The following is a 25403-nucleotide window of genomic DNA, read 5'->3' on the forward strand; positions in this document are numbered from 1 at the left end:
TCCGGCCAGTAGAATGTTGAAAGGCAGGAAGCTACAGCTTATCCCTGCCTCTCGCTCATGACTGAAACCGCAGGGGAGCAGCACAGAGGCAGCCTACAGAGCAGGTAAGTGAGGGATGGGGGGCACTATTACCCCCCTCACCACCCTCAGCATTACCCCCCCCTCACTATCACCCCCCTCACCATCACCCCCCCTACCACCCTCAGCATCATCCCCCCTTCACTATCACCCCCCTCACTACCCTCCGCATTATCCCCCTCACTATTACCCCCTCACCACCCTCAGCATTACCCCCCTCACTGTTACCCCCCTACCACCCTTAGCATTACCCCTTCACTATTACCCCCCTCACTATTACCCCCTCACACCCTCAGCATCACCCCCCACCACCCTCAGCATTACCCCCTCACTATTACCCCCTCACTATTACCTCCCTCACTATTACCACCCTCACACCCTCAGAATCACCCCCCTACCACCATCAGCATCACCCTCCCTTCACTATTACCCTCCCTACCACCGTCAGCATCACCCTCCCTTCACTATTACCCCCCCTACCACCCTCAGCATTACCCCCTCACTATTACCCCTCACACCCTCAGCATTACCCCCTCATATTACCCCCCTCACACCCTCAGCATTACCCCCTCACTATTACCCCCCTCACACCCTCAGCATCACCCCCCTCACTATCACCCCCTCTCACCACCCTCAGCATCACCCCCCCCAGCATCACCCCCCCTCAGCATTACCCCCCTCAGCATTATCCTCCTCAGCATCACCCCCTTCACTATTACCCCCCTACCACCCTCAGCATTACCCCCTCACTATTACCCCCCTCACTATTACCCCCTCACACCCTCAGCATCACCCCCCTACCACCCTCAGCATCACCCTCCCTTCACTATTACCCCCCTACTACCCTCAGCATTACCCCCTCACTATTACCCCCTCACACCCTTAGCATCACCCCCACTACCCTCAGCATCACCCTCCCTTCACTATTACCCCCCTACCACCCTCAGCATCACCCCCTCACACCCTCAGCATTACCCCCTCACTATTACCCCCCTCACACCCTCAGAATTACCCCTTCACTATTACCCCCTCTCACACCCTCAGCATCACCTCCCTCACTATCACCTTTCCTCACCACCCTCAGCATCACCCCCCTCACTATCAGCCCCTAACCACCCTCAGCATCACCCCCCCTCAGCATCACACCCCCTCACCCCCTCACTATCATCACCCCCTCACCACCCACAGCATCATCCCCCCTCACTACCCCCCCTCACCACCCTTAGCATCACCCCCCTCACTATCACCCCATTCACCACCCTCAGCATCACCCCCTCTCACCCCCTCAGCATCACCCCCTCTCACCCCCTCAGCATCACCCCCTCCCTCAGCATCACCCTCCCTCACTATCACCCCCCCCTCACACCCTCAGCATCACCCCCCCTCACTACCACCACCCCTCACACCCTCAGCATCACCCCCCCTCACTATCACCCCCCCTTACCAACCTCAGCATTACCCCCTCCCTCAGCATCACCCCCTCACTATCATCCCCTCTCACACCCTCAGCATAACCCCCCTCACTATCACCCCTATCACCACCCTCAGCATCATCCCCCCTCACTATCCCCCTCACCACCCTCAGCATCCCCCCCCTCATTATCACCCCCTTTCACACCCTCAGCATTACCCCCTCCCTCAGCATCACCCCCCCTCACTATCACCCCCTCACACCCTCAGCATCACCCCCCTCACTATCACCCCTCACACCCTCAGCATCACCCCCTCACTATCACCCCCCTGCACCACCCTCAGCATCACCCCCACTCACTATCACCCTCTCACTATCACCCCCCTCACCACCTCAGCATCACCCCCTCTCACACCCTCAGCATCACCCCCTCTCACACCCTCAGCATTACCTCCTCCCTCAGCATCACCCCCCCTCACTATCACCCCCTCTCACACCCTCAGCATCACCCCCTCACTATCACCCCCCTCACCACCCTCAGCATCACCCCCTCTCACACCCTCAGCATTAACCCCTCCCTCAGCATCACCCCCTCACTATCATCCCCTCTCACACCCTCAGCATAACCCCCCTCACTATCACCCCCTCACCACCCTCAGCATCATCCCCCCTCACTATCCCCCTCATCACCCTCAGCATCACCCCCTCATTATCACCCCCTCTCACACCCTCAGCATTACCCCCTCCCTCAGCATCACCCCCCCCCCCTCACTATCACCCCCCTCACACTCTCAGCATCACCCCCCTCACTATCACCCCCTCACACCCTCAGCATCACCCCCTCACTATCACCCCCTGCACCACCCTCAGCATCACCCCCACTCACTATCACCCCCCTCACTATCACCCCCCTCACCACCCTCAGCATCACCCCCTCTCACACCCTCAGCATTACCCCCTCCCTCAGCATCACCCCCCCTCACTATCACCCCCTCTCACACCCTCAGCATCACCCCCCTCACTATCACCCCCTCACCACCCTCAGCATTACCCCCTCACTATCACCCCCCTCACCACCCTCAGCATTACCCCCTCTCACACCCTCAGCATTAACCCCTCCCTCAGCATCACCCCCTCACTATCATCCCCTCTCACACCCTCAGCATAAACCCCCTCACTATCACCCCCCTCACCACCCTCAGCATCATCCCCCCTCACTATCCCCCTCATCACCCTCAGCATCACCCCCTCATTATCACCCCCTCTCACACCCTCAGCATTACCCCCTCCCTCAGCATCACCCCCCCCTCACTATCACCCCCCTCACACTCTCAGCATCACCCCCTCACTATCACCCCCTCACACCCTCAGCATCACCCCCCTCACTATCACCCCCTGCACCACCCTCAGCATCACCCCCACTCACTATCACCCCCCTCACTATCACCCCCCTCACCACCCTCAGCATCACCCCCTCTCACACCCTCAGCATTACCCCCTCCCTCAGCATCACCCCCCCTCACTATCACCCCCTCTCACACCCTCAGCATCACCCCCCTCACTATTACCCCCTCACCACCCTCAGCATTACCCCCTCACTATCACCCCCACTCACCACCCTCAGCATCACCCCCTCTCACCACCCTCAGCATCACCCCCCTCACCCCCTCAGCATTACCCCCTCCCTCAGCATCACCCCCCTCCCTATCATCCCCCTCACCACCCTCAGCATCACCCTCCCTCACTATCACCCCCTCTCACACCCTGGAAAAATTCCTGCGGACGCCCATGGCCGAGGCACCTAATTTTACCCCAAAAAACTGGGAAAACTTATTGACTTGAGTATAAGACTAGGGTGGAAAATGCAGCAGCTACTGGTAAATTTCTAAATAAAATTAGATTCTAAAAAAATTATATTAATTGCATATTTATTTACAGTGTGTGTATATAATGAATGCAGTGTGTGTGTAAATGCAGTGTGTATGAGTGCAGTGTGTGTGTATGAGTGCAGTGTGTATATATAAGTGCAGTGTGTGTGTGTGAGTGCAGTGTGTGTATGAGTGCAGTGTGTGTATATGAGTGCAGTGTGTGTGTGTGAGTGCAGTGTGTGTATGAGTGCAGTGTGTGTATATGAGTGCAGTGTGTGTGTATGAATGCAGTGTGTGTATATGAGTGCAGTGTGTGTGTATGAGTGCAGTGTGTGTGTATGTGATGCAGTGTGTGTTTGTGTATGTGTTGCAGAGCCTTGGTGGGGGTGGGCATTTTTATTATTGTTTTTTTTAATTATTATTTTAATAATGTTTTTTTGTTAAATTATTATTTTTTTATTTTATTATTATTTATATTTTTTTTTTCGTCCCCCCTCCCTGCTTGATACATGGCAGGGAAGGGGGCTCTCATTCCCGGGTGGTCCAGTGGCATTGGCAGTTCAGTGGAGGGGGGCTGGCAGTGAGCGTTTACTTACGCTCCTGTCAGCTCCCTCCTTCTCCGCGCCGGTCCGGTCAGCTCACTCTGCAAGTCCCAGTGTAAGTCTCGCGGCCACAGACCACAGCTCCTGTTCCCCTCCTCTACAGCCTCTGTCCTGCCCTCCACAGCCCATGCCTCCCCTCTACAGCCCCTGCCCCCTCTACAACCCCTGCCCCCCCTCTACAACCCTTATTCCCTGACTACACATCCTTCCAACTACAGTCTCCATTCCCCCACATGCAACCCTTATCCCCTACTAAAGACCCTAACTGTGTCTATATGTCTCTGTGTGAGTCTGTATGACTATATGTCTTTTTCTGTATGACATTATACCTGTATGTGAAGATTGTATGTCTGTGCACCTGTATGACTGTGTTTGTTTCATTGTGTGCCTGTGTGTCTGAATAATTATTTGTGTGTAATTGTTTATGTTGCTATATATCTGCATATATGGCATGGGAGGAAAAATACAAAGGGCCCTGGGGGGGACACAAAACAGACTGAGGGGAGAGAGACACAGAAAGGGGCTGGGGGAAAGAAAGAGACACAGAAAGGGGCTGGGGAAAATAAAGAGACACACAAAGAGACTGGAGGGAAGGAAAAGACACATAAAGGGACTGGGGGAAGTAAGAAACACTAGAGGTGGGTTAAAATACACTAAAGGTTGTAAGAAATTCAAAAGAGGGGTTATGAGATACACAAATAAAGACCCATTTTTGGGAGGGGGGGGGGAATAAATACATTGTCACCTGGGCAATCAAAAAATCTTTACGTTGGCCCTGCCTGATATTTGTTTGTTTTCTGTAGCCTAGAATGTAAAATAAGGCTGCCCACTGACATGTCAGGAGGTTGTGGCGATTGGGTGGCTATGGCTTCCAGTATGACTTTGGGAAAGCGGTGGCATACCATAAAAAATGTAGTGCCACATTGGACACACACACCACGGACTAAGGCAGGGGTAGCCTTTGGCACCTGGTACCTTTCAATACTTCAAATGTTATAGAAAACATATCCTATAATGCTCTTACAACCATACTGCTGGCAAAACAGGGGAGATGTAGTCAACAACATCTGGAGTTCCAATGATTGCCTACCACTGCACTAGGGTAATAGTGAAAAGTGGTAAGAGGCATGGTGGCTCCTCTGTAGGGACAATCTGGACGGCTACTAATTACACCACTTACAGCCTGCTGTAGTTGTTATGATGGTAGAGGTACACTTGTGCTGTTCCACAGTAATGGGGCAAATCTGTTAACAATGGTTTGCCCTGTTACCTGGCCCTGCCCACAATGGCGGCTCAACCATATCCACCTATTGCAGAGAGAGTGATGCTGATCTGCCATTCATTCACTGGCTGAGGAAAAATAGAAGAGAAGTCCAGGCACTCTCAGGATACAAAATGGGAAATTTATTGAACCCACAGCAACATTTCAATCAAGCTTGACAAAGACAGTGTAGGTCAAAACGTTGCACTGGGTTCAATAAATTAGCCTTTTTGAATCCTGAGAGTGCCTGGACTTCTCTTCTATTTTTCCTCATCAAATATTTGGTTCCTTGTACTGGGACTGGTCTGGTGCACCCGGATACATTTCAAATGGGTTTGAGTGCAGTTCCACATTCCTGCTATATTATATTCATTCACTGGCTGAGAGCATCAGGCAATCACTCTCAGCCAACTAATGACGTTCTGTGTATAGAAATATGCACAGAGCTGATATTAGCCGAGCTGGAACCTTTCTTCCAGGCTGGCCTGTGATGCCACACCTAAGGCAGCAATGGGATTGAAAAGGGTTCCCGTTAAGGCTGTGGTCCCATGATGTTCTACAGTGATTATCCTCAGCAAGTGTTGTGTTTCATAGAAAAACGCTGCACATACAGACTCCAGCCACCATGATCACTTGAAATCACTGAAGTGTTTGGAGTAACCCATTAATGGAAAAGATCATCTTCAGGACCAATACCGGTTTGGCCAGACAGCTGACCACCCTCTCATTGAAGGAGATTGATTTAGGTGCGAAAAGAACTTCAGGACCAATACCAGTTTGGCCAGACAGCTGACCACCCACTCATTGAAGGAGATTGATTTAGGTGCGGTCTGAAAAGTGGTACAAAGTTGTAAAAGTAGTACTATCACCATGGAAACCAATGGAATCAGCAAGCTCATTCTATCGCTTTTAATAAAAAAAAACTTTGTCTCAATGGACGAACTAAATGTAGATTGTGTAGGGTATGTGTAAAAAAAATTTTGGATTCTAAATGTAGAAGAAAGAAGAATGTATACATACAAATCAATTATTTCATATATAAAAAAAAATATTTTTACACTGTATCAAGCCAAGGAATATATAGTGGCTTGCTGGAACTCAGAAGACTTATTGCACTTGTTAAAAAAAAAGAGATGTTTGCAGTAATAAGGATGTAACACTTTCATTATTGAAATGGTTAATTATGCTCAAATGTGCAATAATATTTTGCAGCTTTCAGTCTATTTATCTCACTTCCTTGATGATATCTCACAATGCTTCTGTCACAGTCTCTTTGCAATGTTAGTAGTCTTGTTTCATTCTATTTGTGCCGGTCTGCCATGCCCTCCCCCTCTCCCTCCTCCTGACCCTGGACAGATTTCACTAGAGAGAATGGGATTAGTTTTACAGGGAGTCAGGATACCAAGATGCAGAGTCACCAGAAAGAGCACCTTTATAAGATCTTAGTAATCGGGGACCTGGGAGTTGGGAAGACGAGTATCATCAAACGTTATGTCCACCAAAATTTCTCACCACATTACCGAGCTACCATCGGGGTCGATTTCGCCTTGAAAGTTCTAAGTTGGGACTCTGATACCGTGGTACGGTTGCAGTTGTGGGATATTGCTGGTAAGTAAACCAATGGAACAACGGAATTTACAAGCTTAGAATATATTTTTAAACACGATACATTTGATGTTTTTAAAGACCATGAACTTGAGGATAATTAATGGGTTATAGAAGAAGGCTCTCGGTTTGTCATTCTGTTTAATTTAAGAAACAGCTGAAAAAAATATACATCGGTAATGTGTTCCATTTTTTGACGGATGTTAATTTGAATTTATATAGCTTAACTCAACGCACCGCTGAGTTTAAACAAGAACAAAATGTGAGTGATGACTAATTTTATTATTATTACAATGACCATAAAATGGTTTAAATTGTATTGGAACCCTTAGCAGCTCAGTCAAATTACCTGCTAAATACAGTCACTAGTTGCTTTAACCAGTTGGGGACTTATTCAGTAAAAAGCCAGTTGAACCTCAACATTTAAATAGCTGACAATTTGATGACTTGCAGACAATTGGACAAATTCTCCCACTTAAGTAGGGTTTTTGTTTTTGTCACTGGTTATTTTAGCCTATATGTTGCAAGTCAGTTATCAATCCAACTACCGTTCACTGTTTAGTGAATACGTCCCATAGGTCTTATTGCAGCATCCCCCGAAGGGTTAAACTACAAAAGAATAAACTCACAAGTCACATTGATGTTGAAAGGTGCTAGGGATGAAAGAGCTAACTGGTAAATTAATAAACATGGTATGTTAGATGTCTCACCTCTTGCACACATTCTGTCTCTGCCTCTCTCACCACATTGCTGGGCATGTGTTTGACTTATTGCATATATATACTGTTTGCAATATTTGATGGGGTTTCTGTTTTTAGCAAATGAGAATGTGTTTAATATAATTAAAGGCATGTTAACTGGGCCAATATACATGGTATATCTAAGTGACAGTAAAGGGCAAGAATACAACAAGCACATTTCCATAGAATAGGAGAATACTGGACTTCAATCATTAAAATAATGGCTGTGAAAAGGGGGACATTTTTTTTTTTAACTTCTATTTATTTTATTTATTTAATTTTTTCGTAAGGCTGAGGTTTCTCTCAGGCCTCACTTTGTTAGATTCTCGTTCTGTAAATGCTGTTTGTGGGTTTGGGTTAACCAGATTTTTCCAAGGTATAATTCCCACTACTCACAGCCAAACATTGAGCTCAGCTTGCATTGAGAGCCTAATGCAAGCTGAACTGCAGACACTTTTTTAAGTTTGTTTTTTTTGTTTTGTTTTATTATTATTATTATTTTTAATTTTAAATTTTTTTTTTGGATAGGGTAAATGTGTGCACTATAGCCTAGCCTGTGGCCTGAATGTGATTCTACACCTGATTTTGGGATACTTCTATGATAAATCTGTGCCAGTGTTGCATTATCTGAACAAACAAGTAGGAATAGAGATATTTTAGTGCTAGATATTGGATATTATTCAACGCAGTGATGGCAGGAACCAGTTCCTATACAGTCTACAATATGATCTACGGCCCTCGATTACACCCATCTGGGTAAAAGTCTATATGGCTGCATTTGATGTTCTCTACAGTTGCTATTTTCCTGAGATGCTTCTAATGAATATGCAATAATTTGATGCGTGTTCAAATTGATTTTGTTCTCTGGGAGCTTGGAATGTTGGGAATATATTCTGTTTTTGATTTGTATTGTTATAGGTGACTTGAAGCACAGCTTAACGCCCATACTTTCTACACCAGTACTGTAGTATTTAACTTCTAGTGCACTTTAATAAACCCGCATAATTGTCCCTTGATATTTTCTATCTTTAGTTATTAGTTCTTCAAAATGTCCTTAGGCTAAATGGTGTGGTTTTTTTTTGGTTTTTTTTTTAAAGGGACACTATAGGCACCCAGACCACTTTATCTCAATGAAGTGGTTTGGGTGCAATGTCCCTGTTCTGCATCTTCTAAATTCCCATTGGAAAGCACTGAGTCAATGCTTTCCTATGGGGAAGGCTTAATGCATGCCCATTCCTATGGGAAAGGCTTAACGCATGCCCATTGCATACGCATTAGGCCCCTCCCATCGACTGTCATCACTGGAGGAGGAGCCTGATCTAATCAGGTAAGTCTTTGAAGTGTTATTATAACCTTTTCATTTCTAAGGGAGGATAGGGGGACGGCAAACAGGGGGAGAACGGGATATGGGGCACAGAGGCAGAGGGACAATTTAGCATTAGGAATACAGTATTGTATTCCTAACACTATAGTGTTTCTTTAACTAGATTGACAGTGAAATTTCACATTTTTAAACCAACATAGAAAAAATAAATCTTGAAATCGGCTATTTTTCCACCTTGACTATTTCTTTATATTACACTCTTTTTTTCTAATACATAAGGTGACCAATTTGAGCTATGCCTTTAAAATAAATTATTACGTAAAGAGGAACTGTTACTGCGCTGGTGGGCATGAGCACAGTACACTACAAAGAGAAGTCAGTGCGAGCAGTCTATCTAAAGTCATACGATATGTAAAGGAACACTGAACATACACAAAAGCACATCTGCTTGTTTTTTCTGACATTTTATTAAAGTACTGATTCCAATAGAACTCAGCACTTATATAATGTGGGGCAGATACATCTGACTGACAGCCAGGCAGGTTTCCTTCCTCTTTTTCTCCACATAGCTAAGAGAAGTGGCAGCCATGCTGTGATGGCAAGCGCCTGCGTTCTCCCATTCTCAGTGAGCTGTATTACAGCTGATTGAAAAGCATATGAAAGCTGCCATAGTGTGCTTCCCATTGAGAAGCCTCTGATTGGTGTGTTTCCTGACATTCACTGAAAAAGAGGGGAGTGCTTGCAAAGGCTGCAGGCAGCAGTTCTGCAGCTTCTGCAAACTGTTTTTTGTTTTTTTTTTAATTCCAGGTACCCCCAGAAAAATACATGCATGTTTTCTGTGGGGGTACATCTACAAAACTGTTAACTAAAAATAAAAATTTAAATGCAGCAAAACATAATTTAAAGGGACACTTAATGTTAAAAATTAATTTACCTATTTGTAACCTTAGAGCGGTCTTTTTTTAAGATTCGGAATTCCCAATATAAAAATTATAACAAAACAAACCAAAAACAAACCTACCTTTTCTCCAGAGCTGGGAAAGTGTCCCTTGCAGCAGCCTGCTCTACCTACTGTGAGATCATCAATATCATAATCTTTGTCGAATTCAATGTTTCTTATAGAGAAGCATTGGGGACAGTGGGAACATGCGCAGCAACTGCGATGCTTTGCAAATCCAATGCTGCTCAATCGAATCCTTCTCTGTGATGTTGTGCATGGCATCATCGCACACAATGTAGTGGTTTTGGTGATTACAGGATCCCTTTAAGAATGTTCAATTTCACTAAATTCCCTGCATTATGAAAGATGGAATCTGTTCAACGGATTACACCTTTCAATAACATAATTTCATTAAATGTCACCATTCAATGTAGATCAACCTTTTCTAAAAATCCCTAAAAACTACTGATCTTAATTAACATGTTTCTTAAGAATTACAGTTTGTGGAGAGGGGAACTGCAATCCAGTATGTTCAAACGATAAATTTTATTAAATGTTTTCAGCAACATTTTTGTACAAATGTGAGTGTGTGTATGCATAAATATACATAAGATAATGTTTGTAAATGGACGCTTGTCTCTTAAACATTTGTCCTGTTGGCATTTAAAAAAAAGATGATTTTATTTCCCTTTTGCACAATGTAGACTTGTGTGAGATGTTTCACGTCATGTGTTGTCAGATCATATGATAGAGCTTCCTGGGCAAACTGAAGATCGTGTAGAGCTGGTTCGCTGATAACAAGTAAACTCTTTGAATGTTATGATCACAGTAAGAACACACATCAACCCCTTAGGGGAAAGAGGCTTACAAAATTATTTAATGAGTCCTAAAATCCTTGTCTTTAAAAAATGGTAAATTTTCACTATGGGCTTGCGTAAGTATTGGTTTCCAGAACAGGTTCCTAGTGGTTTAAAAAAAAAATTCTATTGAAGATACATACATGTTATGGGTTGTTAAATGCCCTTTAACAGGAGGACAAGTGTTTGTGGAATTCGGGCAGACGTCATTTGTGGAACTACATGACATCTCAGCTGATGAGCAGGAAACTGGTAGAAAGTTACTATCACTTGTGAATTAAACTACAAATGTCTAAATTAGAAAAAAAAAATCAGTTACGCAAAACATACAGTCTTTTTTTTTTTTTTTTTATACAAGATAAACCCGAGATCATGGTGTATCCTTAGGTGCACCATTAGGCTGGCTGGACTTTTACAGGACAGCATTTTCTCTATTTAAGGGTTCTTTTATTTTGACCACTTACATAGCTTAGTCGAATTCACACCAACATGTATCCAATGTTGCATTCATTAAATGGACAGTAAACACATCAAAAGCCACTTAATTTTAATCTAGTAGATTTGGTGTATAGATGCTGTCCCTTTTCTCAGAAAATGTAAAACGTTACTGTTTCTTAGAACTGATAATGTAGACAAATGTCAACAAATGTGACACGCAGCCACTACAGGAGCTTGCTCCTTAAAGGAACACTCTGTTGTAAAAGTTTATTTTTAATATAAATATAGATATACCCCCAAGGAAAACATGTATGTATTTTTTTTCTGAATGTTTTTTTTTGTTGGTTATATGAAAAATAACAGTTTACAAATCTGCAGACATACTATCAGTATAAACTTTCAGTCTGTATCAGGAAAGTGTAGTACAGCGAATTTAGAAGGGGGGAAGGCATGCGTGGCCTAGCCCAGTGCGACTGCCACTTCCATTTGCTATGTGGAGTGACAAATAGGATGGTGTTCCTTTAAGACCTTTGGTATTCACAAAGCGTGATGACACTGAACGTTGCAAACGCTTGGATTCAATCCTTCACTACAAGAAGCTTTTGATTGGTCTAGCATTTGCATTGCATGCGCCATGCGTACTCAATGCTCATGCTCTGTGAGAAGCATCTGAATTGCCAAGAGTCATAGGAATTGATGAATTTATCAGAAAAGGATTGGGCTTGAGAAGAGAAGTATGCCTCAAAAAGGTAAGTTTTATGGAGAATTTATTTATTTTTAATAAACAAGGTTAGGCCTATTAATTTCACTAAAATAAAGAAAATAAATCCAATTAGGAAAAATGCCAGTGTTTATTTATTTAGCAAAGATTTGTCACTTGAACTCATCAGGGATTAACTTCCTTTGCTTAATTCAATATTAAGCTAATGGGGAGCGATAGTGTACATGAACACAGCAGGGTCGTTCACCTGAAGATTTTGAAGTTCTACCAAGTGGTCTGTTGGAGAAGACAATTTCTGCCAAAACTGCCCTAAGTTAAAAAAAGGGGCTCAATAAAAAAAGCAAAAAAAAAGCAAAACCATAAAGATGATTACAGTATTTACCAAATTTGACCTAAAAGTCTGTTTTGTATCTGTCTAAACCCCTGCTTACTAGATCATTCTTACTCCCAAGCAAGTCAGTTCTCACCTACTGTACATTTTAATGTAGAATGCATTTAAAGCAACTCTAGAAAGTAGAGGAAACCCCCTTTCAGACAAGTGCAATTTAGTGCTAAAGAACATAAGCCGAACATTAACATAACTGATTAACACTTAGTTTTTTCTTAAATTCTTCTGTGGGCTTATATAAGCTTTGACAAAGAGTTATAAGTATGCACTACATTAGTGTTAAAATGAGTCACTAATAGCCTATTAGCATGTTCTAATCTCTTGCTACTTTAAAGATACTTTATATTTTATATTTTTTATATTAAATATAATATGTTAACCATTGCAGACTCCTGATTTGGTAACTTTTGTCCCGTTTTCTTTTTTCCTGAGACTGCTGATTTTCATTTGTTCCTTATTATTATTTTTAAAGCGCCAACAAACTCCGTAGCGCTGTAGAATAGAGAATAGAGGTAGATCTTCAGCAGAGTGTAGAGGCCTGAACGGTACCTATATGTGTATTAGTGAGAAGTAGATAGGAGAGGGACTTTGAGAGATCAAGAGAGGGCAGGTAGATTTGCGTGTCATCCACGAGAAGGGGTATTGGAAGCCAAAAGAGCTGTTGAGCTTACCAAGGGAAGCGGTATAGTTTAAGAATAGTAGGTGACCAAGGACAGAGCCTTGGGAAACACCAACAGAAAGGGGTTGCAGAGAAGAGCAAGAGCCAGAAAAAGAAAGACTAAAAGAGCACTGGGATAGATAGGAGGAGAACCTTGAGAGAGCAGAGTCTTGTAGACTGAGATTATGGGGAATGAGAAGAAGCTGTTGATGAAATAAGTGTATATACAATGAATAAGGTGAAAAAAAGAAAGAAAAATAGAGCTATATACAATTAATAAGAAAACAAAGACTTATAATATATAATTTGTGAAACAGGACCCAAGTTTCCAAATAAATCTCTGTTGTCTAAGACATCATGGTTCTGAATCACTCTGGTGCTAATTCTCACTTGTGATGCTCAATAAACTATATCTCTCAAAGTGAAGCAGTGCAATGAATCTAAACACTGATACAAGGAGTTTCTACTGTTAACCTCTAAGGAGTAACAATGTATCTGAGGAGGTTGAAAGAAAAAAAGAGAGGGAACCTCCACTAAGTAGCGCTCTGTAGAATCGTGGTGCACCACAAGTACACACCAAATCAAGTAAAAAGTAATCTCATTTTGTAGAGAAACTACTGCAAGATTAGAGAAAACTGCTTGGTGAAGAAACTGCTCTGTGGAAATCCTATGCTGTGTCTTCGAGGGCACCTGTGCTTGTGGAGCAAGCCAAGAGCTAACTGTCGCTAAGGAGTGCATCAGAATTAAATCGATCTAGAAATACCTGGATTGAAATTAAATAATGTCTTTAATACATCTTAATAAAGGTCAGTAAGTACAAAGACAAGTACAGTCACAGGTAATGAGTGACGCGCATTTCGCCAGTAAGGTGGCTCTTCAGGGGGGAAAGATTCTCCAGAGTGCTACTTAGGTGAGGTTCCCTCTCTTTTTTTTTTAAACCTCCTTAAATACAGTGTGAGAATTAACACCAGAGTGATTCAGAACCATGATGTCTTGATGACATTAAACAACATTTATTTGGAAATGTGGGTCCTGTCTCACAAATCATATATTATTATTAGTCTTTGTTTTCTAATTAATTGTAATTAGCTCTGGGTTTTTTTCACCTTACTCATTGTATATACAACTACTTTGTTTATATTTTTGTTATATATATATGTATATATATTTGTTTATTTATTTACTTGGTTGTACGTATTCATTACCTAATGGCGTTTTCTATTTATCTGATACACCAGTTATAGACATTTTTAGCTACTTTTATCTTTTGCTCTCTTGGTCAGGGCACTCCTCCATTTTGAATTTTATGACCAAACAGGTAGTAATAGTAGTAAAATAGTAGGATTTTAAAAGCAATCATTAAGCGACGACTAATGGCTTTTGGGAAATAATAACGAACCTTTGCACTAAAGATAATGTCATGAACTCTGTGACTGAGCTGAAGCTAGCTCACAAAATATCATTTTAGAAAAAAGTGTTTAAAAGTAAATTACATTTAATTTTTACACTGTACTGACAGAATCTCGAGCAAATGTACGGATTGCAAGGAAATTCTATTTAAAAACAGGTCCCTCCTCCACCTCCAATTAATGAATTCATTATATTTGGCACAGATCTCTATGCCAGCAAGTGAATGAGAGGGTTGAGCAGGACAACCTACCCACAGGGTGTTCTCATGTTCTCTGGTGCAGTAACTACATTGCATGCACACTATTTGCTGAAAACACAGCATTTCTTACACTAGCTAGGGTAGCAGGCCTTTAACCCCTTAAGGACCAAACTTCTGGAATAAAAGGGATTCATGACACGTCACACATGTCATGTGTCCTTAAGGGGTTAAACGGGAAAGTCCAAATTGAGTGGTCTTGTCCCGCCGTCCCACTTTAGTTCACTGGTGGTCCACATTTTAAGGACACCAGGAAAATGTCCCTGCCTATCACAGCGCTAACTCGTTATTAGATGCTTTATTGCTTAGCATCGGGCACTAGGACCATGCAGGGAGCAGTTCACTGGTGATGTCCTTTGCGCACCCCTTATGATTCTTCCTTCCAGTTGTTGGGGGTATGGGGAAGCACAAGATTCCATTCAAGCGGTGATGGGCTTGCAATAAAACCAGCATGTCTGTGTCATGAATGAGGATTGTCCTTCGTGGGGAAATGTCCCTTAGCAGGGCCTATCAAATCAGAGTGCAGGCAGTTGTTACGAATGTGTAACATCTATGAGGCTTGCTAGGGCTGCACTATTGCACTGGAACTATTTCTTTCTGTGATAAATCATATTTTCATTGCCTATGAATGGATTGGTTAACGTGGATCTACCTGTCATTATGGGTTTACTTTAATGCCAAGGTTAACTATCTAACTAAGGCCAGATATTCTTAAATAAGCTTTTCAAATCACCATAATCTCTTCAATTTTTCAAACGATATTACCAGATACTGTAATGATGACTGGAGATAAAACATTTGAAACAAGATATTGTGATGATTTAAAAAGCTTATCCAAAAATATTAAATTGAGGCCTAAGGAAAAATGCAATGTATGATTTACAAGGTCGAACTTGCAATTCATCTGTCTGGGCATCAAAAGTAAAAAAAAACAATTCAAATATAAAAAAAATCACATAATATGAAAATATAAACTCCGGCCCCCCAGCTGTTGCTGAACTACAACCCCATGATTCTCTGGCTATCTAAGTAATTCAAAGAATCATGGGAGTTGTAGTTCAGAAACATCTGGGGGGCCGGAGTTTGAAGACCCATGTTCTAAATCATCCTAAGTGTATGACAGGGTATATAGAATGAGGCAGAAAAAATATTTTGAAGAAGAATTCGGTTTATTAGGATTAAAATGAAGTTTAGAGAAGACCCAAGCCCAGGAGGGTCAGCCTGTCAACAGTTACATAGATTATTGCTGACTACAGCACCCCCACAATATAAGACATTGTGGGACATATTTGTGGAGGCATGGCTGTTATTTTAGCATCACTTTCTCAACAGTGGAGTTCCTTCATGGAGTACGGAGTTATGTAACTACTCTCTTCACACACACCGAACTGCAACTTCCTGTTGGAACTCCACTGATATGAGGGGGCATCGTTTTGCCACTAGAAAGCTAAAAGGAGGATGAAGGATAAGATAGAGCTATGACTGGTTAGAAATTTGAGTCTCCACTATTGAAGATCCAGGGACTCTAATAAGACAGACCCCTCAAAAACAACATGCTATAAGTCATGATTTAATCAATGGACTACATCAAAACCACAATAACTGCTGCTCGCTGTTGTGATTATGATACCTGCAGTGTTCCTCTTAAGTGGATCTAACAACCATCATTCTGCTTCAGAAGTTATAGTCCAATATAGATTGCCGAAAAGAACATTAGAACTCCCAGTAGGCTCTGAAAGCTTTTGAGGAAATGCTTCATGTTAAATGTCTTTGGTTCTTTGTGTACACTGGACTCCCGCAACCTTCATAGTGCTACACCACTGACTGTATATGGGGGAAGATGGGGAAGTTGCAACCCATTGGAGTCTATAGTTTCCTCCTACTTCCACTGTAGATTTGCTGCTCTACCTGATTTAAAAGGAAACTGTCCCTTCTCGTGATTTTTAATATTCTGTCTACTGTCTGTAAAAAATAAGATCCACACTTTATCTTGCAGCTGGGTGCCTCCATCTTAGATGTCTGTCAATCATTGTTAGAAACTTGTCGATTGTCGATTGCTGTTGTCACTCATGTCGGTAGAGAGAGCTCTTTTATTATTTTTATTGATCCTCGTAAAAAAAAAATGTCTGCCCTTGGCTATGCCTTTACTGAACTAGATTGTGATGTAATTTGCTAAATCTTCAATAAAGATAAAAACAGAGTACATTGAAAAAAAAGGTTAACACAAGTTATAGGCGATCTTCAATGTTTTATTCAATGGAATAATGTCTAGAGAAGTTACAGTTCCCCTTAAGGTATGTTGTGTAATGTTCTAATATCTAATAAACTGAGCTGAGCTGATTCATTTCAAAAGAAGGTTATTGTAATGCTCCGGGAACAAGGCACCCAAAAGTTTTTTTAAGTACAATTGTCTGCCCCAGATTACCAGTTTGTGAGGGCACCACAATTCACACACACAAAAGGCATGAATACACCTGTTAGATCATCAGGAGAAGATAAGAACAATGAACAGTTTCACAACAGTGAAATCTATATTTGCTCTTACTAGAACAAATAATGTTTCCTAAACTTCAAAGTATCAAAAAGACTCACCTGGCTAACATTGGCAAATTATAATAAATTAACAGAAAGTTCTCAATCCCTCGAGTGGCGTTTGCAAGCGGATACAGATTTTCAGTTGTGCATTCTTTAAATAACTATCTCCCCTCCTGGATTTTGAAGTCCCGAGACTGGGAATTCCATTACTCTACTACAGCATGTGAGAAAGATTAAATGCATGAAAAATTTGTAGGAAAGCTGAAACAAGCCCTAATTGTGAGAAGTTACAAACAAAGATGTTCAAAAATAAGGAAAGAAATGTAGCAATTGTGGCGGATTGTAGATTTTTAATAGGGATTTAGTCTGAATTGTAGAAAATTAAAGGGACTCTATAGTCAACATATAAAAGCAAGAAAGACAGGTCCCCCAGCCTTCCTTCTTGCTTTTATATGAACTTTCATTTATTTAAAATAATTTTCGGAGCGTTTTTATTTTAAAAACTTACCTCCGTTCCAGCGCCGAGCTCCCAGCCATGCCGCGCCCCCTTTTTCGTAAAAATGACAAAATCGCGGGGCCCAATAGGACGCTTCTCTCTCGCGATGTGGTGCGCATGCGCGGCTTCGCGCTGCACCAATCGCGTTCTTCATAGAGCGGCATTGACAGCCGCCCTATGAAGAAACTCAGCGCTTTACCGCGCATGTGCGCGGAATGTGCGTTCGCGAGCTGAGCTGTCTGACTGACAGCTCAGCTCGCTTTCTATACCCACCCCCTCCTACTCCAAACTTCAGACTGTTAAAACGTACACTAAAATAGCAATAATACACCAATTGCTTTAATAGCAACTGTTATTTTAATGTTGGATGGTTTTGTCTTTATAACTTCAGAGCATTATACGCATTCCAAAAATAGACTGTAAGCCTATTATCTACGAAACTATCACCAGCATCAATAGAAAATTAAATACAATCTGTCGTTTAACCAAAATTTTTGCAAAATCTGCTGTCAGAAGCAATTAGCCTACAGCCGGAGCAAAATCTTTTCAAAGGAAAACATAGAGGCCACAGCGCCATTACTCGTTCAATGGATGGCGTTGTGGTTTTTTAAGAGTACAAAAAAAATGCTATTTTCTGGTGGAATCTCACAGCACGTGAGCTATACATGATGTACCACACATGACATATATTGACTAGTCATGTTTGTAGGCATGAAATAATCCCATCAGTGCAAGAGAGTAGAGAGGAGCAATGCACTGCTTCCTTCTGTGGTGCCTTAAGGGAAATGATAAATTCATAAAATAAGAACAAAAACAAAAAACACATATGGGGTCTGTAAAACCACAGCATTTAATCCAAGAGAGTTTGGGATGCCGCGTCAATTTTCCAGGATCTGCATTAGGAAAGTATATAAGAGCGCGGTTTACTTACTGGAATCTCAGGGACCCAATAGCTCTACAGTAGATCCCCAGATGATTTAAAACTACAGCTTACATGATGTCTTGTCATCCTAAAGGCATGCTAAGCATCATGGGGGTTGTAGTTTTACACCATCTCTGGACCTTTTGGGCAGTCCTGCTCTACACTAATGGATTTGGTTTTTCTCAGTGTCACTGTAACCCAGAGCTCTAGAGCAGGAATAAGATAGATGGCCAATCATTAATGTGTTTTGTAATTTTTATGATTAACCAGGAAACATTTTTAGACTGGGGTTTCTGTGCATAAGATATGTATTAAGGCCTTTTGGCCTGTAATTGTGGGAGGGGCGTATGACACACCTCTTCCCTACTTAAGGGACACCCCTTACCTGGCTCCATATCGTTCGAGGTCAGCGCTGCATCATTTCCACTTCCGGGTCATCCAGACGCCATTTTACCTGATTACTCCATGAGGTTTTTTTTAAGCAGAGCTGTGTCAGGAATCCAGCCACAGGCTTTTCCGGCCTACCACCTTCTTTCTTCAATCCATCGCCGTGGATGGTGTCCAAGTGACTCGCAAACTGTAAGTCAACCTACCCGTTATGCCAGGCATCAGTCCCACGGCACCATGCACGGGTCAGGTCCTCACTTTACGGCTGCATTTTGTCTAAGTCTGTTCTAAAACCATTGCATGTTCATGCATATCATTCGTTTAAACCCCCTACCGGTCTTTGGGTGTACTACAGGCTTCTTAGACATTATTGCATTTCATGTACAAACCAACGAACCACTGCATTTTCGCCTACACACTGACCCCTACCGGTCATTCGGTGTACTACAGGCTTCTCAGACATTATTGCATTTCATGTACAAACCATCGAACCACTGCATTTTCGCCTACACACTGACCCCTACCGGTCATTCGGTGTACTACAGGCTTCTCAGACATTATTGCATTTCATGTACAAACCATCGAACCACTGCATTTTCGCCTACACACTGACCCCTACCGGTCATTCGGTGTACTACAGGCTTCTCAGACATTATTGCATTTCATGTACAAACCAACGAACCACTGCATTTTCGCCTACACACTGACCCCTACCGGTCATTCAGTGTACTACAGGCTTCTCAGACATTATTGCATTTCATGTAAAAACCAACCTTGCTTCATTTAAACGATTGTCATTTCGGTTTGTGTTTTCTGGTCGGCACTTATTCATAGTATATTCTATGCACGATTGCTGTTCGCATTAAAATGCATACGGTTAAGCTATTCATGCTAACTTCTATTTCCCTTCATACTAAGATTCGGTTATTCTGCTATGTATTCACATAGATCTTTTTCGTGAGTTACATTTCATCATTTCATGTATTTACATTTGGTTAAAAAGTTGCTTGGTTAAATAGACAGACCATTTTCATGCTATTTTTAAGGTATCACTTATTACATCAAGGGTATGAAACCAGCTAACATTTCTGTATAGACATTGGACTCCCACGCTTACTGGAGTTTTTTTTTTTTTTTGGTTTTGTTTTTTATATAATTATCCATTTCATTACAATTAAATCAGCCTACATTACAGGCCTCATTACTTTGTTGTTAACCATGACACAAGGATTTAATTCCTTTTCATGCATACTCGGGTTGAATCACACGTACTGATCCAACCAATCATACGTTTCCTGCACAGTAATCGGTTAAACTTTCAAATACTTATTTTACACGATCTTAGGTTGTCTATTTTGTTTCAGTTTGCTTATTATATATATATATATATATGGTTTTAATAATAATAGTTATTTTATTTTACAATGCAGATATTACATGTATATTACTGTTATGGTTAGCCTACATTACGGCTCCTTTTTCTGTCATGCTCGTACGACATACCACGAGTTCAAGGACACGGTCCTATTTTCAAAGAGTATAATGGAGATATGATGTTATTACAACCATGTACATTACGATTACATGGCACTAACTATTCAGGCCATTTCTTATCATGCTCATACGATATACCACGAGTATATAAGAACACGGTCCTACCTTCCACAGAGGGTTTCGGGTTGAATCACACGCATTGGTTCAACCACTCATACGTCACGTTACAACACTTTCTGCATAGATTGTCATTTCACATGGCATTTACAAACTCAGGCCTTTTCTTGACACACTCAGACGACGTAACACGAGTATTCAAGAACACGGCATATACGTCTCACAAGACTTTCGGTTTTTGAATCACACGTTCTGGTTCATACATTCATACGTCACTTTACAGCAACATTTATGATTCTGCATATTGTCACTTCACATTAAAAAGTCCCTTGCATTCCCAGATCAGTTTAGTGACATGCATATCATCTGATCACCTTCCATATATACACATTACACGGCCAATCCCCCTGCTGCCAGGTATCGGACTCAGCGTAACGCTTGTCACCTAGCATGGGCAGTCATGTCACGATCATACTCATAGATTTTACACCTCCCACACATACTGCTAGAAGCCCTAATCCCAGCCTATACAGATTACACAGGTCTCACAGGATCCATTCTCACTCTATCCCTTTTTAGGTTTATCCAGGTTTTCATACCTGTCGAATCTCAAAACTTCATACATACTACCAGGTACGTAAGCCTGCTCACGTTGTAGTTCACATACGTTTCATTCTTCTAGGCCATAGAGTACTGGCAAGTTAGGGGTATAGGTACCTCCCTTCTTGGCATTTCTGCCTATCGTTTAGTGGTCCGCGAGGCCAACACCCCGCCTCAACGTTTCGGAGGCAAACGCCATCGGGCCACACGTGAGTTAGCCGCCTCGCAATATTATAGAGAGGGCCTCACCTGTCACTCCCTCCCCCTGTTTTCTTTTACTATCACCGAGAGGCCTACGATTCCTGCCACTACGACAGGTGGCCTCAATAACCCCTCGCGCCAACTCATAGACAGAGCCTCTCATAGCCACTTGGCAACTAGCAGGGCCTCACCTGTCACAAAACAAGATTAATTTTTCGCCTTTCAGGCCTAGTTAGCCTGCCAGTATCACCCCTGGGGAATCGGTCACTACACCCCTTACCATGGCTGGGTCGGCCGCTGCGACCCCTCCAGCACTGGTTGAGTTGCAATCACTTTCTCCAGCCATCTGTTTCAGGGCACATGCTAAATCTGTGTCCAAATAAAATGTATCCCAAAACTATACTTAACACCAATAAACATTTCTGTACTTACGACATTACTGCCACATCATCCATCTAGACATTTGGTGGAATTCATTATCTCGGGTCTATCAGAAGGATCCACACATGCCTTCCGGAATCCTGGAATGTCCTAATTTACAATCCGCACAACAAACCCTACAGCGGTGGAGACACTCATAGCCAGGAAGTGGCAGAGGGCTTCCTATGGGGGCCCTTCCAGTCCCCTCCGTTCACCACATAGCGGACAAACCCCATCGGTATTGTCACGGGGAAATCTTCTCACAAACAGAGACTTATCATTGATCTATCAACACCTCACACCTCTGCCACTCATAGTCTGAACTCCCTCATACCCTCTGAGGAATTTTCACTGCAATATTCCACCATAGATCACGCCATTACGGCTATCATGCAGGCAGGGGCCGGAGCATGGCTCAGTAAGACTGATATCACAATGCTTTCAAGTTACTGCCTATCCACCCTACACTGTGTCACCTGCATGGTATCAAGTGGGCAGGGAACTACTGTTTTGCTCACGTTTAACATTTAGGTTCCAAAGTAGTCCGGCCATTTTCGACGTATTCGCCGAAACCCTATGCTGGTTTTATTAAATATAGCCAGACGCCCTACAGTTATACATTATCTGGATGATTTCTTACTGGTCGAGGAGAATATTTCCCCTCCCAGTAGCCTAAAAGAAACCATCAGTCTATTCGAACAGGTGGGTGTCCCAGTCTCCTCCACCAAGACTGAAGGACCAGATACCTTCATCACATTCCTGGGTATCATACTAGACTCAGCCACCATGCAAGCTAGCCTGCCACGCCCAAGGTAGAAAACATTCTGATCAACATAATCTCTACATACAACTCGGTACTTGCAACCGCAAGAATTACAGTCTCTGCTTGGGTCACTGAATTTTGCCATTCGCATCATACCTCAAGGCCGGGCTTTCATCTCACAACTCCTTTCCATGTTTCCCACTTTTAGACATGATGGACACAGGTCACCCCTGGATACCCAAGCCACGGCAGGCGTAATTATGTGGAGAAAATTTTTAACCACCTTGAATGGTAAAAGCATGTTCCTTCCAAAATTGTCTGACTCCTCACCTACCATTTGGTCAGACGCGGCGTTTACCACAGGTTTTGCAGCAATTTTTCAGGAACGAATGGCTTTGGGGCAGCTGGCCTTCAGAAGTTTCAGGACCTGGAGGGTTTTTCCACTACCTCAGCTCTGTTTGAGATATATCCCATCGTGACGGTTGCCGTGGCATGGGTGCATTTATGGGCAGGTTCGTCTGTACGTTGCTACTCAGACAACCAAGTAACTTGTCACATTATAAACAAGGCCGATCCAAATCACTGACTATTATGAGATTCTTGAGGAAACTCACTTGGCTGGCTGCATGTCATAATTTTCTCTTGTTTTGTATTCATGTTCCAGGTGTATGTAACACTGCTGCTGACAATTTGTCTCGCTTTCATTTCCAGGCTTTTCGTCAAATACTCCCGTCAGCCGCACTCACAGCCACGAACACCCCATTATTCCACCATCTAGTAATGGACTAGATGCTATTATGCAACATAGCAGAACATTGTCCCAATTAGCACTGTCTACTAATACCCGGGAAACTTACGATAGAGCTTTCATTTGATTTAAAGATTCCTTTCTGAACACAACATCTTACAACCTTTCATCGTGACATCATGGTTGGGCTTTGCTTCTTTTTGCCACCTCAAACTCAAACTATCATACAACACAATCAAACCATATCTGACAGGCATCCAACATCACATGCTAACTTTACAACCAGACAAATCAAGTGTCCTCCTACCAATTAAGAACATCCTTAGGGGTATTCAGAGATCCGAACCCCCACGTACGGCCCAGAGGCTACCCATAGATTTCCATATTTTTAAAGACTTATACAATTCACTAGATTTAAACCCTTTGCCAACAACACAAACCTCATCGTTAAAACCGCCATATACGTAGCCTTGTTTATGGTTTCTTGAGACCAAGAGAATTTACCGCCATCAGCACAACACAGTCCACTCACATCCTACTTCATTCACACTTAACAAAACACATGGACTATTATATCTTGACTCTGCCTCACTCCAAAACCAGTCAACATGCACTTTCAGTAGAGGTTAAGTACTATCCTACTCACAACAGGTGGAGCCCCGTCAAACTACTGGACTCATATACCCAGCATAACAACGAACCACCATCTCAACCACTTTCAGTCTACAAGGTTCGGTACTCACTACCACCACCTTTATGACACACGTCAGGTCTTTACTTACACAGCTGGGCCTCAAATCAGCTAACTATTCGGGCCACTCCTTCCGCATAGGAGCGGCCTCCACAGCATCCAGTGCAAACATTCCAGTTCATGTTATCAAGTCACTAGGGCGCTGGAAATCATCGGCTTACTCTAGATACATACCTAACCCGGTACAAGAAGTAAGAAATGCCTTTCAAGACATGTCTGGTTAAAGTATGTATATTGCTGGTATGTAATAAATTTGATTTTCTACTTTTGCCCTCTTTATTTACAGGCCTACCTCATCGTCGGTTCCGGCACACCACAACCGACTTGCTCTTTTAATACCATCCTACACTTATCAGTGTTTGTATCTTCTGTACTATCATGAGCCCTTAACACAAGTATTAAGGCCTTTTGGCCTGTAATTGTGGGAGGGGCGTATGACACACCTCTTCCCTACTTAAGGGACACCCCTTACCTGGCTCCATATCGTTCGAGGTCAGCGCTGCATCACCCTCCCACCCACTCCTCATTATTAACTCCTTTTCTCTTTACATTTCTTCTTTGTGGGCCATCTTTATTTACAGGCCTACCTCATCGTCGGTTCCGGCACACCACAACCGACTTGCTCTTTTAATACCATCCTACACTTATCAGTGCTTGTATCTTCTGTACTATCATGAGCCCTTAACACAAATATATATATATATATATATATATATATATATATATATATATATATATATTTATAGTATTTATTTATTTTTGTTACTTGCACTTCATGTTTAATGGCTCTTACATAAGTTTGCGCCCTTCCATTTACATATTATTCAGTTGTGGTTGTAGGATTGGCAGACTCCTGGAGAGAGAGAATCATCATGGACAGAATAGCTTGTATTTGGTGTCCGAGGCGGCCATTTTGGTCCTGGATGCCTGTCAGGTTTCTTTGCTTTTAAATTACTCTGGAAAAAAACAAAAACACTGGAAGTGGTGAGTCGGTCTCAGAAGGCAGGCAGCTAGCAAATAAGTGTTTTTTGAAATAACTTTTGGCTCATTTTATGCAGGGTTTATCACTCATAACAAAATCAACCCAACTTATTGCTAGGTGGCATTTATACCAGGGATTCATCCCAAGGGTACATTTGATAGTTATTACCTCATATTTTCACTTACACCTCTCCTAAAATCCCATCCTATACTTATATAGAAACCTATATTTATAAACTGCACACCTACTGTATTTACACTATAACCCTATGATTAACCCTGCACTGACAACATTAACCCCAAACTTGCAGCATTAACCCTATCCCTACTATATTAAAACCCTGAATTAACAGCATTACTCTAACACCGTGGTACTTTAAAGGGACACTCTCTCAAATTGTCTAATTGGAGGGATTATTTCTCAATATTAC

General features: G+C 42.4%; 1 protein-coding gene across 1 annotated transcript in view; it reads left to right on the forward strand.

Moving 5' to 3' along the window:
• Positions 1-6523: 6523 nt before the first annotated feature.
• RAB38 (RAB38, member RAS oncogene family) overlaps positions 6524-25403 on the forward strand; it is a 43211-nt gene continuing 24331 nt past the window's right edge. The window contains exon 1 of the mRNA XM_063444953.1: positions 6524-6828. Coding sequence (XP_063301023.1) covers positions 6627-6828 — 202 coding nt within the window. The 5' untranslated portion in view covers positions 6524-6626. The remainder of the gene's footprint in view (positions 6829-25403) is intronic.

This window comes from Pelobates fuscus, chromosome 1 (genome assembly GCF_036172605.1).
Source record: "Pelobates fuscus isolate aPelFus1 chromosome 1, aPelFus1.pri, whole genome shotgun sequence".
Lineage (NCBI taxonomy): Eukaryota > Metazoa > Chordata > Amphibia > Anura > Pelobatidae > Pelobates > Pelobates fuscus.